Raw genomic sequence first — 16643 nt, 5'->3', positions numbered from 1 at the left:
GAGGGTCCTACTCCAATATAACCACATCCTAAAAAGAGGAGGAAAAGACACAGACACAGTAAAGAGAATACCATGTGAACACATGGAGAGAAGGCCATGGTGGAGACAGAGCTAGAGCAATGCTGCCACAACTGGAGGAATGCCAGGGATTGCCAGAAAGCTCCAAAAGCTAGAAGGGTCCAGGAAGAATCCTCTGCTAGAGCAGAGGGAGAATTGGCCCTGCCAATACATTAATTTTGGACTTCCAGCCTTCAGAACTGTAAGAATAAATTTTTGTTATTTTAAGCCACCCAGATGTGGTAATTTACTATGGTGGCCATAAGAAACTAAGCTACTTTCTCACAAATTTATTGTATAAATCACCGATAACGCTCAACAAATGCAGTTATCAATGTTTTCACTAATACTTCTGTATTCCTAGAACTTGAAAATACTATGTGAACATTGTTGTATTGACAAGGGGATATTGCCAATTCTTTAAAAATTACCCCAAATTGCTACATCATTTTAAACTTGGCAGGTTAACTTTTCTATGGGATCTTTCAGTTTGATCCTACAGAAACTCCAGCCTTGTGTTTTGAAAATACAGGAGATTGTTATGGAAGGTACAATATTATATCATGTCATAAAAGTCAAGGAGAAGGATGGTGTGCATGTGCAAGGAGGAAATTAAGGGGCTTGAATGAAAAGTCAAATGTACAGAGCAATAGATACTTTTTTGAAGGAGCCATGTGAGGAAGCTGATAAGGACCAGGTTTTTAAGATTTATTTATTTCTCTACCTTTCCCCCGCCCCCCCCGCCACCCCGCCACCCCGGTTGTCTGCTCTCTGTGCCTATTTGCTGCATCTTCTTTGTCCGTTTCTGTTGTTGTCAGCGGCACGGGAATCTGTGTTTCTTTTTGTTGCGTCATCTTGTTGTGTCAGCTCTCTGTGTGTGCAGCACCATTCCTGGGCAGGCTGCACTTTCTTTCGCGCTGGGCAGCTCTCCTTACGGGGCGCACTCCTTGTGCATGGGGCTCCCCTACGCGGGGGACACCCCTGCGTGGCAGGGCACTCCTTGCGCGCATCAGCACTACGCATGGGCCAGCTGCACACGGGTCAAGGAGGCCCAGGGTTTGAACCGCGGACCTCCCATGTGGTAGACGGATGCCCTACCCACTGGGCCAAGTCTGCCACCAAGTGGAAAGATTTAAATCATGTAAACTTTACCAAATTATTTTTGGAACCAATTATTTAAATTCTTGAGCCTTCTTCTGGAATAGGGTAGAAAAGCTGAAATACTAAAGTTGTCTTTAACTCCCCACCCTGCCTTTTATCCATCAACAGACATAGAGAGGAAAGAACCCTATTCCCCCCAAAAGGAAGAAAAATATTTACATCTGTAGGAGGGCAAATAGGGGCCCCAAAAGATATGCACACTTGGAACCTGGGGACGTAACCTTATTTTGGAAAAAGGGTCTCTGCAGATGTAATTAAGGATCTTGAGCTGAGTTCCTCCTGCTTTATCCAGGTGGACCCTAAATCCAATGACATGTCCGTATGAGAAGGGAGGAGGCCATATAAGGATGGAGGCCAAAATTGTTGGGACGTGTCCACAAGCCAAGGAATGCCAAAAATGGTCATCAGCCACTAGCAGCCAAGAGGTAGACATGGTACAGATCTTCCCTGGAGCCTCCAGAAGGAACCAACTCTGCCAACAGCTTGACTGTGGACTTGGAACCCTCCAGAAGTGGTGGTTAGATATTGTCTCACACCACAATTTTCTCTTGTTTTAAGTCACTCCATTTGTGCTAATTTTTTTTTCTAGAAGTATTCTATTTTTTTTAATTTTTTAATTATCTTTTTTAAAAATATACATAGATCACACAAAATGTTACATTAAAAAATATAAGAGCAGGGAAGCAGATTTGGCTCAATGGATAGAGGGTCCGCCTACCACATAGGAGGTCCAGGGTTTGAACCCTTGTGGTGAGCTGCCTACGTACAGTGTTGATACGCACAAGGAGTGCCATGCCATGCAGGGGTGTCCCCTGAGTAGGGGAGCCCCACAGACAAGGAGTGCACCCCTCAAGGAGAGCTGCCCCACACGAAAAAAGCTCAGCCCTCCCAGGAGTGGCGCCGTACACATGGAGAGCTGATGCAGCAAGATGACACAACAAAAAGAGACACAGATTCCCAGTCCCATGGACAAAGAAGAACACACAGCAAATGGACACAGAGAGCAGACAACAGGGTAGGGAGGAAGGGGAGAGAAATTTTTAAATAAATCTTTAAAAATATATATATAAATATATATATATAAGAGGTTCCCATATAGCCCATTCCTCATGCCTCCCACTTTTCCCACATTAACAACCTCTTTCATAGTGTGGTACATTCATTGCATTTGATGAGTACGTTTTGGAGCACTGCTACACAGCATGGATTATAGTTTATGTTGTAGTTTACTGCAGCTCCAGGAAACTAATTCTATGTCCAGTGTTACAGCATTGCTAAAATTGTCTTGCAAGATAATCAAAGAAAAGAGAGAATCGGGTGGTGGCTTTCACTCACAGGAGTGACGCTAACACCTGAAGAGACCGAAATCCACATCCTCAGTGCCACAGAGCTCAACTCACCAGCATCCCCTGGGCTCTGCTCTTCTCCTTGGAGGTTCTGGCTGCTGTAATTGTCCTTGGTGCTCTGGAATGTTCTCTCCTGCAGCCATCCGGGTGGTTCGCCTTCTCTGGCTCCTCTGCCTCAAGGTGACCCCTCAACATTCTGTCAGGAAGGGAGATGGGGCGTGTGGATGCACCAGTCCCATCAGGGGGAGATGGGCAAGGTAGCAAGGCATTGGTGGAAGTCACCAGCCCTCTGCCATGTTGACATTAGCCACTAACAAAGTGACTTCTGCTGCCATTACCAATTCCCCAACGAAAAGGTGAGCCCGAGGAATATTTCTCAAGGGCTATAGGTCTCCTTTACATGCTATTGCACCTTACTGAATGCTTAAGTTTTCAAGCCTGAAGCTTAACAAATGAAAGCGAGAATGAAAAGGAATTGAACAAGTCCAGACGTGACGTCCACTTGACAAACCATAAAAAATGCTTTGATTCATAGAAAGTCAGAGTCACTTATAATTAACACTGGCTGTCAGCGGTATCTCTGAAGTAATTTGGGTTTTCTCAACAGGAAATTGAAGAAATTTTCGGTCCTTTCATCACCACAAACTGAATTGGCACCACCACCCCTCCAAAACTGAAGCAGACCCATCTAACTGCATGAAGAACTTTTCTAATACTTTTATTATTATTATTAAACTGTCTTTTTTTAAAGGTACATAGATCACAAAAAATATTACACTAAAAAATATAAGAGTTGCTCATATACCCCACCCCCATCCTCCCACATCTACAACCTCTTTCATCATCATGGCACATTCATTGCATCTGGTGAATACATTTTGGAGCACTGCTGCACCGCATGGATTATAGTTTACATTGTAGTTTACATTCTCCCCCAGTCCAGTCAGTGAGATATATAATGTCCAGCATCTGTCCCTGCAATATCATTTAGGAATTCCAAGTCCCAAAAATGCCCCCACATCTCATCTCTTCTTCCCTCTCCCCGCCCTCAGCAACTACCATGGCTCCTTTCTCCAGAAAGGACAACATTTTGAAGCAACTTGGGAGCCACAGGACAGGGCATCTGCAGCCAGGCTAGGCAGAAGGGAGAGGCAAAATGTTTCCATAAACCTTAAGGCATGTTCTTGAAGCTGAAACAACTCTCAAAGGGGAATGTCCTGCTTTCAAGCAATTGGCTTTGGGGAAAAAAGACTTATTTATTAATTCACAGTCTCTGTGTGTGAAGACACTGAAAAAGAAAAACCCTTTTCAAGGGAACCACATTTGGACCAGTTACATAAATCTCACAGCAAGTAAAAAACAAAAACAAAGGTTCCATGAAAGTGTGAGGAATCCTCTCTGAAGAGCCCCCATCTTCAGCTGACTTCCTCTACACTCTCTATTTTAAGGAAGTGGGGTAGCAGGAACCAAAAACCATGGAAAGCTTAAGAATGAGAGCCCCAGCTTTCTCACACAAGAGAGGCTTCTGGGAATCCTGAGAACTTAGGGGAAGTAGATGCACAAAGAGGATTCCAATGATAACAAAATGTCACCCGGTAATAAGCAGAACAGTATTTACTCGTAGGCTTTAAACTACAACAGCAGAATAAATAATTTAACCACAGGGATAGAAAAATAAGCTGGTTAAAACAGAGCTTTGCTTCCTGATGAGAGGCAGAGGTATCTTCCTAATGGTGGAGACTGCTAACTTGATCGTTCCTTCCTCAGGATTGAACAAGCTTCTTTCAGAGTGAGGCTTGAGTTTATCATTTCTACAACCCTGAAAAGGGCTCTTCTATCCCTTTTTCTCTAAAAGAACACCCCAGGGTTCTCTGTCCCAATCTTTAAGGTCCCCTCAGTCTAGATAAGGCCCCTTGCTTCAACCATCCCAATCCACGTGAACCACCTCACCTAGTCTGTGGACAACAGGTCTACCTTGGTCCAGTTCCTCTCGGTCATGTCTCCTCCAAAGGTGCTCCTGACCCCCTCCCACCCCATCTCCAGAAAACCAGAGAAGAGTGGATTCTAAACCGACTCCCTGGCTTAAAGGAGCATGCCCTTTTTTTACACAGTCTAATATATTATCAAACTTTATGATCTTTTAAACTTAAATTACCAATAAATATTGACAATTTTAATACAGCCAGCTCATAGTCAGTGCAAAATATCTATCCATATAGGAAACTAGAGAGAGCAGAATTCCCCCTCCCAATTAACCAAATAAACAAGGTATTTACTATCCATCAAGTTTTCGATATATAATCTATAGTAAGAACTCATTTCTCATAGCTTATGTTTTTGAAAGAATACGCTTTCTTTTGACGTCCAAACAAATTATTTTCTAGAAGAGAAAGTCATGAGGAGAAAACAAAATAGGCAAGTTGTAAGTCAGAGAAACGATTCAAATTTCATCATTTCACAAAGTATCTCTCCACGGAAATTGTTCATATGATTTTCGTGATAATGAAGAGGATGGGGAATGAGTAGAAAAGCCAATGTTTGGTATTAAAAATCAACCATCATTTCTTATCAATGGTCCTGTACATGGTACTATACATGTAATAATCATATGTTTTAAAAATGAATGGAAAGAAGCTTTTTGCACATACACACATCCTTACAAAGTGTAAGAAAAAATCCTGAAATTCGTCAACAACAGTGCTGCCAGATAGGGTTTATAGCTGGCTTAGGATCTGACAGTGGTACTCCCAGAAATGTCTGGGTGACTGACCCTCATTCTAGTTCCATGGTTCCAAGTTCAAGTTCTACTTGGATCAGGACCTTTGTTGGCTAGGGCAAGCCAAGAGCCCAGGTGCTCTGGACTAGACAGTTTGATAGTCTTATTGTCTACTAGTAGAATCCTGACATCAAGGAGATGCACCTGGCTTGGATAAATGATCCCCATCATACATGCAGGCAAGCTTGCCTAGACAATTCCTCTAGCCATATAAAGTTGGACCTGGAGAGAAGCAGAAGAGATTTAGGAAGCCTGATGGGAACCTGTCCCGTTTGTACTTTTTCACTGCTGCTCTACACTTGCCCGCGAGGCCAGGAAGCTTGCGCCATGCTTGAAGAATTCTGCAGAACTCTCTACACTGACATTCCTCCACAATATAGATAAGTAAACCTGCTTCTCGCTCCCCAAGCCTCTGCTTCAATTTCAATCTGAACCTACGCATGACATTGGCCAGTTGAATATTGACTGGCATGCAATAAGCAGTAAAAATCTATATCCTGAATGAATGAATGAAATATTTTGGAGTGGTTCTGACTCATCCAAATACGAGACAGTGTAAAGTTATTTCCCGCTGTAAACACAACCACAAGATATTTTTCTCTAGTTATGCTATCCCGAAAACATCTTCTTGAATTCAAAGATGGATTGCCTAGTAGATTTCTTTACTTTTTGGTCATAGCTTAAAGATAGGTGGGTTTGAAACAAGAATCGTTGATACTTAGAAATAGAATGATGAGTATATTTAATTCTTTAAAATGTTCGTGGTAAATCCTGTATGTTCATGTCCTTCAATAAAACAGTAAACTAAAAGCATGACTATAATCTAGTTCTGTACCCATTAACACTAAGTCAAGGTATGCATTGGGGGATTAAGGCACGCTAGAGGCGCAGTGGGATAGAATGGTCTGTTAGACATAGGGGTAGGTTAAATGGAAAGAACACAGATTTCTAATAACAAAGTTATGCAACCTTTTAGCTTTTCAGGGATAATATGATGTACCTCAGCATATCTGTATTCTCATCTCCCTCATTTCCATCCAGGAGAGTTGAAAGTCATCATGGAACACATCATTTTCACCTTCAAGGTCCTGCGATTTCTCAGAAAATTTCTTTTTAGTTTCTTCTATTTAAAAAATTCACATTATTAGAAAACAATATTAGGGTTTATGGTTAAAAACAGTAAAACATCTCAATAAAAGGGTAAATATATAGTTTACCCTTAAATCTCCCACTACAAGAATCTAACCTAAATGCAAAGAGTTTTTTCCTAATCACCAAGGGTTAAGGAAGCTCATGCCATAATCAGATGAAATAAGAAATCCAACACATTCATACCCATCCCAACAATTCCAGCCCTAAATCTATAGTAACTTTCTCATTTCTTACTGTGTTGTTAAGCAAATATCTAAATAAAAAATATAATAAACTAAGGAAGCAATTTGTGCCAGCTTATTTGAGGTTCTGTCACTGATGTCACATGCAAAAGGAAGCTTGGATTTACAGAGTGCCATGCCAAAGTACAAGTGTCTTCTCTTTAGAGGAGGCTGCTGAATTGTCCAAAATAGAACCAAAATGCAACCACCTGCCTGTATGGGCTGAGATGCTGGTTGACCTTCCTTCAATGAATGTGTAATGGCCACATTCATAGTCTGTGCTACCAACAGGTCGTGGTGACATCTGAGCTCCAGTCTCCACACTGCTGGGGCTCAAAAAGATGGGCAGACACACCTAAGGGGAAGGCAGTGTTTTATAATATGCAAACTACCCTTTCCTGACCATCCCTACCAACCGCAGAGAAAGGAGGGGTCCCTGAAACGTGGCGGACTGACTTAGAAACACCCAGACTTTGGATAAACATAAACATCTGCATATCCTGTACAAATATACCTTCCAGGACAAAGCGCTCACCTTTTATTTTGAGGTTTTTATTTTGAAGTAACTTTCACAAGGAGTGTTTTTCATCTCTCAGTGAGAAAACAAGGGCTGTATTCGGCAGGTGGTGAACCCAACTGACTTAGGAGTTTACAAGCTTTCAGTAGGGCTCTTTCCCATCTCAGAATTCCTTTTAACTAAAAGAAGTCTTCTCTGTCCTTTCGTTAAAAGCAGCATTGCCAGGGAAAGCACAGAGGGACAAAGAAGGAAGATGCCCACCTGTTCTAAAGTTGGGACTATGCACCCATAGGACAGATGGACAAAAATATTTTTAAGGATGGTGGAGACAAGGAAGAAAGACATAAAATTTAGGATGGAGGCAACAGACTTGGCCCAGTGGTTAGGGCATCCGTCTACCACATGGGAGGTCCGCGGTTCAAACCCCGGGCCTCCTTGACCCGTGTGCAGCTGGCCCACACGCAGTGCTGATGCGCGCAAGGAGTGCGCTGCCACGCAGGGGTGTCCCCGACGTAGGGGAGCCCCACGTGCAAGGAGTGTGCCCCGTAAGGAGAGACGCCCAGCAAGAAAGAAAGTGCAGCCTGCCCAGGAATGGTGCCGCACACACGGAGAGCTGATACAGCAAGATGATGCAACAAAAAGAAACACAGATTCCCGTGCCACTGACAACAGAAGCGGACAAAGAAGATGCAGCAAATAGACACAGAGAACAGACAACCAGGGTGGGGGGGGAAGGGGAGAGAAATAAATAAATCTTTTAAAAAAAAATTTAGGATGGGATTCAGAGAGGAAACTGGGTTTGTAGGTCTGGGAACTTGCCCTGGAAATAAAAATAGCTCTTTTGAATATAATTAACTTGAAACCTCATTAACTATTTAACATGGTTGGGAAGTGGTACATTATATGAACTCAGCCTTCCATTTAATAGAGTTTTCATATGCACATAGTCATATATAAGATTATGTAAATCTGTTGCTATACATATATATGATTCATCATCAGTTTCAAAAAATGGAATGCAATGGAAAACACCCCTAAAACATTGCCAAACATAGCTTAATCCAATTTTATGATTTCTATCCCACTTTATGATTTTGCAGTTCTTGGAATCTATTGTTATAAATATTCATCGCCTTTACTAGCGAGAGAGAGGTTTCATACGATAGTCCCGGTTTTAAGATTTGCAAATGTTGGCATTTGTTAAGGCTGGGTAATGGGTAAATAGTGGTTCATTTTACCATTCTCTCTACTTTTGAGCTTGTTTGAGTTTCTGTAATAAAATTTAAGAACAGAACAGTTTTGCTTCTTACCTAGTCAAATTGCAGAGATCTGTTGTAAATTTTTATAAGCATTTTTATCTGAAAGAGCCCCAAAAGCCCAAAAAATTTAACAAGTACATTCTTATGGAAACCATTTAAGAATATGAATTTTTAAAAAAGAAGGGACGACACTTTTTTTTTTTTTTGAAATACAAGAACCCAAGATTGAACCCAGGACCTCATATACTAGAAGGTGACACTCACCCACTGAGCCACATGGGCTCCCCTGAGCTGGTTTTCTCGTTTGTGTGCTTGTTGTTTGTTTTAGTTTTTAGGAGGCACTGGGAATCTTAGACCTCCCATGTGGGAAGCAGGTGCTCAACCACTTGAGCCACATCTGCTCCCCAACACTTTTTTTGTAGGAACTTTTATAAAAACGGTTTCATTGTAAGTCGCCAAGTTCTTCTGCTCTACCCCACTCCACCTCCAACCAAAAAAGCACCAACTAGCGTCTCTAAAATCAAACATCACCTATCATAACTTCCTGGAAACTTCCAGAGGTTTCTTTTTCTTGCCCAGATGGGTTTTCTTTCACCTTCAAATCAGGAAGTAACCCAGGTGTGTGGTCCCAAGTTGACTTCTGGAGGATACCACAGGCCTTTTCGGGTGGGGGCTTGGGTCCCTTCTTGAGCCTCCTCAGCTTCATTTGTGGGGAGCGAGGTTTCGGAAGGAGAAGGGGAGCCCTGCCCTACAGCTGCTGCAGGTGCTGGTGTTAGACGCATGACCGCACTGTCTAGCCAGCAGTCCAGCTCACTGTGAGAGCCCACAGGTCCTCATTCAGCACTGCTGGACTCATCCCTTGCATAATCGGGGTCAGCCAGGTCCACGTTCTGGTCAGCTTGGCCCACTTCTGAAGAAGCATACTTTCCGGGGCCAGAAAGGTCCCAAGATCCAGGAACCAAAAACCATGTGTCTCCATCCAGTAGAGGTAATTGCTCCTGCCACCAGCTCCCCTTGTTTCTCTTCTGTTGTTCTTTTTGGCAGCCAGGGAGCTTGCTCCTTTTCTCAGTGTGCCCATTCTGTGTCAAAGAATGGGGTATCCTCACTCTTTTGTCATTGACTTTCTTGTATTTGAAACTGCCTCCTGTTGGATTCCCTGAAGTAGGCTGAGATACTGTGTGATTTTTTTCTGGGAGGTGAGAACTGTACTGACCACCTCATCCTGCTGGGTGGTGAAGGCTGCTTCTATCCACAGGATTCTCATGGTCATCTTCTGCCTTCTGGAGACCTGGGCCACCTCCTGGTGAGTCCAGGAGATGAGCTTTACTCTGAGAAGTTGGACCCAACTTGATGGTCTCCTGTACTTGTGTCTCTGTGGGTCTTTCTCCATTGTCCACACAAGTTGGGGAATAAGGACTTGGTCTCACTGTTTTTATCTCCATACGTTTTCCTTTTATATCCTTGAGCCTGTGAAAGCTCAGACCTGTTCCACCTTGGTACCAAAGCAGGCTCACCTCGGGCGTTTTCATTATCAGTTTCTTGCAGGCTTTGCTGATGCTTTCCTGCGTTGCAACCAGAGATATCTTCCAGGTGAGGGAGGGACTCGAGTATTTCCTTCTCTTTACCATGGGTCTCCCTGTAGGTGCTGCCCCTCCAGGTCTGGCCAGGGCATTTTCTCTGCTGCAAGTTCCCTGGATTCTTGACCCGCAGCAAACACACTTGAAGCCGTTGGTCAAGGCTAACTCTCTTGGGCATTTAGACTCCAGAGTCACTTCCGTTCCCTTCATCAAGGCTCCTCCTTTACTGTTCAAGCCTTGCCATGCCTTCACTGCATTTCAGGAATGATTTTCAAGGGGCTCTTATGGTTCGAATATTCTGTAGATGAAACTATAATGCATGTTTTACTCATCTTTTGAAGTCATTCCAAAGGCTGCTGCTTAAAATAGCGGCAGAAATATTTTTTAGGGTGCTTAATTTTTAAAATTCCCATTTTAAAGGAATGCTTTTAAAGTGGTGTCTACCTTGACAAAAGAAACAACTCTGTTTGTAAATATCATCATAACTAATGGGTAATGTGATTTGTGAATTACTGAAATAAAATCAAAATAGGAATCCCCTGTATGTAGGTTTATTTGTACATCTAACCTGAGGTAATGAAGTAAATTAATGGATGACGAAATGTCTGGAAATGAAGTAAATTGTAGTGCATGTCACATAATGAACGACATAGCTTATATACCATGTTTTATTATCTGCAACTCTTACACCTCAGCTAATGTAGATACTTAGTAGATGTCAATGGAATACACAAAGCTGTTCTGAGATTCTAAAACTACCTTAGAATTATTATAGTAAAGCTCATAATTTGTGGAGGGAATAGGAAATATGAACCCTAAGAAATGAAATATGGATTTTAAAATATCTCCAATATTATTACTTGTCCCCTGCTCCCACCCTGCCTTTCGCTTCCTTACACTTTGCCCGCCTGTTCCTCGTAACCTCCCTGTATTATGGCCCTTCTCAGCAGCAGTTTGTGCTGCTGCCTCCCTCCGCCCCTCCTCCCAGCCACTGTTATCTTCCCCCTCCCAGCCGATCGCTGTTCTCCCCGCCTCATTTCAACCGCCCTCATCCCGTATCCGCCCCGGCACAACCTCGGAAACAACCCCCTCTGCCATCAATGGCTTACGTCATAAACCGCAGGTCCGCCCTTGCCTCTGCAGCCAATCCTCAGCTGCCCCGCGGACATGCCCCTCCCACAACCTCCCCGCCTCCATGACACTATAAAACCCCATGTACTTCCCGAATAAAATCAGACCTGCGCATAGACCTCGTCTCCGTGGTTTTTCCTCCATCGAACCGCGCGTCCCCACCAAGCCTTGAGCCGCCCGCTGCCGCCCCGGTCAGGCCGTGGCGTAGGCCCGATCCCCGGCAGCGACTCGCCTGCAGTGACCCGCCTGCAGTGCCGCAGCGGAGGCCAACAATTACTAGTAGCTTTAATGTGCAGTGAATGATAAAACAGAAAGATGAATATTTATTTTTACCTTGGTTTTCCAGTTGTTTATTCATTTTGGAAAGGTGACATTAGACTAATTTGGTACATTTTAATACATTCAAATTCCATGGATTTTTTTGGATTTTATGAACAGAGTCTGGTAATTGTGATTGACAGATCCTATAAACACATTCTGTCCACAATACTTTGTAAAGATTCCTAATAAGGAAAGAAAATTTCCTTTTAAACAAAGACGTGAGGAAACATTAACTCTATTAGATCTACTATATTGACCACTTTCATTATATGCCCCCCAACCCACCCACCCAAAGAAGGAAAATGTTTAATGTTTGCCATCACAATAATTTATCCTATTGTGCCTATTTATTTTTTGCAGTGGTAATTATGTAGTGAGTCAAAAGCTAACACTGAACTCAAAGGAGGGAAGGCCAAGATAGCAGTTTGTGCTTTTTTTTTAAAGAAAAGACAATCAGGTAGATAAAACCAACCCATGACTTTCAATATCAGTGTTAAAGAGACCACAGAGGAGATAGAACCTTAAGAAGGATTTTTCTTTTAAATCTGAAAGTACTTGAATTAGGAGAAATGGAAAGTTTCACAATAAGAGTGTGAAAAGTGAGGATTGGTATCGTCATGTCAGGAAAATGCCTAGGTGTTCGGTTTCTTTTAACTCTTGCTCTAAATATATCTCTTTGTGAACTGCTATCATTTCTAAACTGTAGTTACTGCCACATATTTCAGTATACTGTAGTTTGTTGTTGTTTTAAGCACTTGCATTTTAGCAAACAGCTTGGTCACTTAAGCTGCTTGCAAAGAGAAGAGTCACCAGGAAGATATCTCATCTCCAAGATGCCACAGCCCAGCTGGAGCAATGACAGGTTCAGGATGTCCAGTCTGTGGCAGAAATGTCAATCAAGGAAGAAAAGGGGTGAGGGCAGCAGTGTTGGGGATGCACCAGAGAAATAAGAGCACTATTATTAAATATCCTGTGGTGGCTTCAGAGGTCTGATTGTGATTATCTACAGGCTAAAGATGACCTGGAGGGACGTGGATAGAATACCCGCCTACCATATTGGAGGGTCCAGGGTTCGATCCCCAGGGCCTCCTGACCCATGTGGTGAGATGGCCCAAGTGCAGTGCTGCCGCAGGCAAGGAGTGCCATGCCACACAGGGGGCCCCCGCATAGGGGTGTCGCATGCACAAGGAGTGTGCCCCAGCAAGGAGAGCAGCCCCGCATGAAAAGCGCAGCCCGCCCAGGAGTGGCACCGCACACATGGAGAGCTGACGCAGCAAGATGATGCAACAAAAAAGAGACAGTTTCCCAGTGCCTCCCGTTAATGCAGGTGGATGCAGAAGAACACACAGTGAATGGACACAGAAAGAAGACAATGGGGGGGAAGAGGAGAGAAATAAATAAAATAAATCTTTAAAAAAATAAAATAAATAAAGATGGCCTGGAAATATCCGGGGGCATTCATTACATAAAGACCAATAGAACCCCTTGACTGACTTACCTAACCCTAAACCTAACATTGAAGATATATGTAAATGTTACCATCAATCTATTTAAGAAAAGGCGTAATGATTTACTCAAATTTAGGTGAATTCTCTTCCATAGTTCTTGGTGTAGGAAGACTCTATTTGAATATGACAGCACTTCATTAAAAGTACAAAAAAAATTATTAAATGTTTGACATTGAAACTATTTGATAGTAAAAGTATTTTCTTGTCATAAAGTTTAACATTAAATAAAAGTGCTACTCAAAGAAAGAGAATGGCTCAACCATCTATGAAGGGAGTAGTCATTTAAGTGAGGGGTGTGCCTTTGGATTTTCCAATTTGATAGAAAATTGCATACAAATTTTTTTTTTTTATCATAAGAAAACAATAAGAGAAATCTATATGGAGGGACTTTCTGGGAAACAACTGGCCCGAACTCTTAAAACATGTCAATAAGGAAAAGACCCGGAAGGAGAAAATGGGGTGGGGTAGGATGCTGGTGAACTATTCTAAAAAAATTAAAAGACCCTAAGGGGACATGACAAGACAGAGGAGGAGATGGAGGAGTAGGATTTGGAGGAACAAGGAGGGGAGAAGGAGGAGAAAGATGGAAAACCAGCTATAAAAGATATTATTGGAACAACAAGGCAGGAAAAGTGAATATAGACTATATATTAAATAATTTCTTGTAGCATTTAAAATTTTCTGAGTGTAATACTTAAGTTAGGGTTAAGTGAAAGAATGTCCATGTTTCTGGGAGACTTGTGTTGAAGCATTTAGGGGTCAAGTGTCACAATGCCTGGAATTAGATCTCAAATGATTTAACAAACCATATACACATCTGCCATATATACACATATATGTATACACCTTCTGAGAGAAAGAACAAGAATGGAAATAGCAGAATATGTGACACGATGTGATCAATGATTAAATCTAGGTGAAGGGCACCAACATGATTGTTACATATTCTTCATCTTTTCTGTGGGTTTGCTGTATTTCAAAAGAAAAGGTTGGAGGGAAAAAAGTGTTAGCACTAGCTTCATAAATACTTACACAACTAACATTATACAGAAGTGAAAATGGTTCCGTCTGGGGAGCAGAAAGATGGGATTGCATATAGGGGACTGCTGGTTTCTATGATGAATCTTGCAGAACTTTATGGTCCTTTAAGTTATGTGCATTTATAATTTGGAGCCTCAGCAGACTTGCAACTCCTACCCTCTGGTTGATTGGACTTACCCCAGCCAGCTAACATGGAGGTGAAGAAGATCAGCCACCACACCACGGAGCCAAGAGTGCCTACAACTGCAAGCAGGAGAATCGCATCCATCAACCATGTAGAATCTAAGCTCCCTCTCGATGCAGAGGTGGAGGGGACATCACCATCCCAGGGTCACAGGGTGAAGGAATTAGAGTATGAATTAGAGCGGACTTACTGATATTCTACTATGTAACTACTGTGATTAGTAATGGAAGAAATTGTAGCACTGATGTGGAGAAAGTGGCCACGGTAGCTGCTGAGGGTAGGGAGAGGGAAGAAGAGATATGATGTGGGATATTTTCAGGACTTGGAGTTGTCCTCGGTGGTACCACAGGAACAGATGCTGGGCATTGTATGTCCTGCCATGGCCCATTGGGTGGACTGGGGGAGAGTGTAAACTACAATGTAAACCACTATCCATGTGGTACAGCAGGGCTCTAAAATGTATTCACCAAATGCAATGAATGTTCCACAATGATGAAAGAGGTAGTTGATGTGGGAGAAGTGGGTGAGGGAGGGTGGGGAGTATATGGGGACCTCTTATATTTTTTTAATGTAACATTTTTTAAAAAATAGAGAAAAAATTTAATGAAAAAAAAAAAAACTAGTGTAGACCAGGCTTCATATTCTTTTGTAGGAGGTACCAGAGGTTGAACCCAGGACCTTGTACAGGAGAAGCAGGTAGTCATCTTACTGAGCTACACCCACTCCCTTAAGCCATATTTCTTTATTATGAAAGGACAAAGAAAACGAAAATTTTTTTTCTAAATTCTGTCTCGTGAGTAGACCTCTGACGGAAAGAACTAGAGAAAGATCAACATAAAGAGTCCTCTATATCATTACTTTGAAGATGTGGAGTTTATTAAATTGAAGTACTTTTCCATGCAATTTTAAATCCATAACACTTAAAAATAAAATGTAATGACTCTCATTTATTATTAGTATTAAATTCCAATAAATACATACAAAAATATTCCTATTACTAATGAGATGTCATACTTTTCCTTACAGTGGTTAAGGGTGCTACATTGGCTCATATTCATTGGGAATTCATATTCATTATGACTATGTTCATGTCATCTAATTATTTTCCTGAATCTACTTAATATGGGGCATTGGTATAGGTATGTTTGAGAAAGAATGGTGTACAAAAAAAATCCTAAGCTGGGAATTAGATAATTAGTATTCTAATTTGGCCTCTACCACAAAAGTTTTATTTGATCCTGAGAAAATCATTTAATACAGGACGTGTGCCTGATTTTTTCTTGTCCCTTTTAGGTCTTAGTTCTCAGACCAGAACATAAATTTGTGACACAATGATGAGGTCAAACAGCCAAGGTCCAAGATGCAGCCTAGTGGAAAATCTATTTCACTTTCACAGATCTCAGGACTTGGCTGATTTCATCACTGGGAAACATCAGGTATAGTGTAGCATTTTACAGTCCATTAGACTCTATTCGGAAAGCTTTGGCAACAAATTGAAAAAATAGAAAAATAGGACTTCATCAAAATTCAAAACTTTTGCACATCAAAGGACATTATGAAGAAGACAGCCAATAGAATGGGAGAAAATCGTTGGAAACCAGATATCTAATAAGAATTTAATATCTATAATATATAAAGAACTCCTACAACCCAGCAACAAAAAGACAGCAAACCAATTTAAACATGGGCAAAAGACTTGAACAGACATTTCTGCAAAGACGATATACAAATGGCCAAGAAGCACGTGAAAAGATGCTCCACGTCATTAGCCATTAGAAAAATGCAATTAAAACCAGCTCACATCCACTAGAAGAGCTATTATTCTCTTCTGGTGAGAATACAAAGAAATAGGAACCTTAGTACAGAGTTGATGGGAAAGGAAAATAGTTAAGCTTCTGTGGAAAACAGTTTGGCAGTTCCTCAAAAAGTTAAACTTAAAATGACCTGTTATTCTCACTTCTCAGTAAATCCCCCTAATAATTGAAAGCAAGGGCTTGGGAGATATTTGTACACTCATGTTCACAGCTTCCTTATCCACAATAGCCAAAGATGGAAGCTATCCAAATGACCGACAGCAGACATATAAATCAACAAAATACATTGTGTACACACAATAGACTATTAACCTGAGAAAGGACTGAAGCTCTGCTACATGCTACTACATTGACGAACCTTGCAGACACCATGTGGTGTGACATAAGTCAGACACAAGGGGACAGATCATGTATGAGTCCACTTATATGAAAAACTAGAATATGTGCATTCATAGAGACAGAAAGTAAAGTAAGGTTCCTGGGGCAGGGGGAGGAGGGAGAATGGGGTATCAATGCATAATGGGTGCAGGGTTTCTGTTTGGGGTATGGGAAAGTTCTGGATGGTATGGGAAAGTAGT

At 41.8% G+C, this 16643-nt stretch overlaps 1 protein-coding gene across 3 annotated transcripts in view; it reads right to left on the bottom strand.

Annotated features, from left to right (window-relative positions):
- The window catches only part of TCP10L (t-complex 10 like), a 58065-nt gene extending 43330 nt beyond the window's left edge, over window positions 1-14735 (bottom strand). The window contains exons 1-3 of one of the 3 annotated variants that reach the window (XM_058289540.2): window positions 14245-14735; window positions 6341-6463; window positions 2619-2760 (exon numbers count right to left, since the gene is read on the bottom strand). In XM_058289540.2, coding sequence (XP_058145523.1) covers window positions 2619-2760; window positions 6341-6348 — 150 coding nt within the window. In that variant the 5' untranslated portion in view covers window positions 6349-6463; window positions 14245-14735. Of the gene's footprint in view, window positions 1-2618; window positions 2761-4514; window positions 4570-6340; window positions 6464-9020; window positions 11027-14244 lie in introns of those variants that run through there. The other 2 variants (XM_058289539.2, XM_058289542.2) reach the window with 2 other exon arrangements.
- Between the last annotated feature and the right edge of the window lie 1908 nt (window positions 14736-16643).

The sequence above is a fragment of the Dasypus novemcinctus genome, chromosome 28, assembly GCF_030445035.2.
Source record: "Dasypus novemcinctus isolate mDasNov1 chromosome 28, mDasNov1.1.hap2, whole genome shotgun sequence".
In the NCBI taxonomy this organism is placed as follows: domain Eukaryota; kingdom Metazoa; phylum Chordata; class Mammalia; order Cingulata; family Dasypodidae; genus Dasypus; species Dasypus novemcinctus.
The sequence above is the reverse complement of the archived record's forward strand: the minus strand, read 5'-3'. Positions and strand labels throughout refer to the sequence as shown.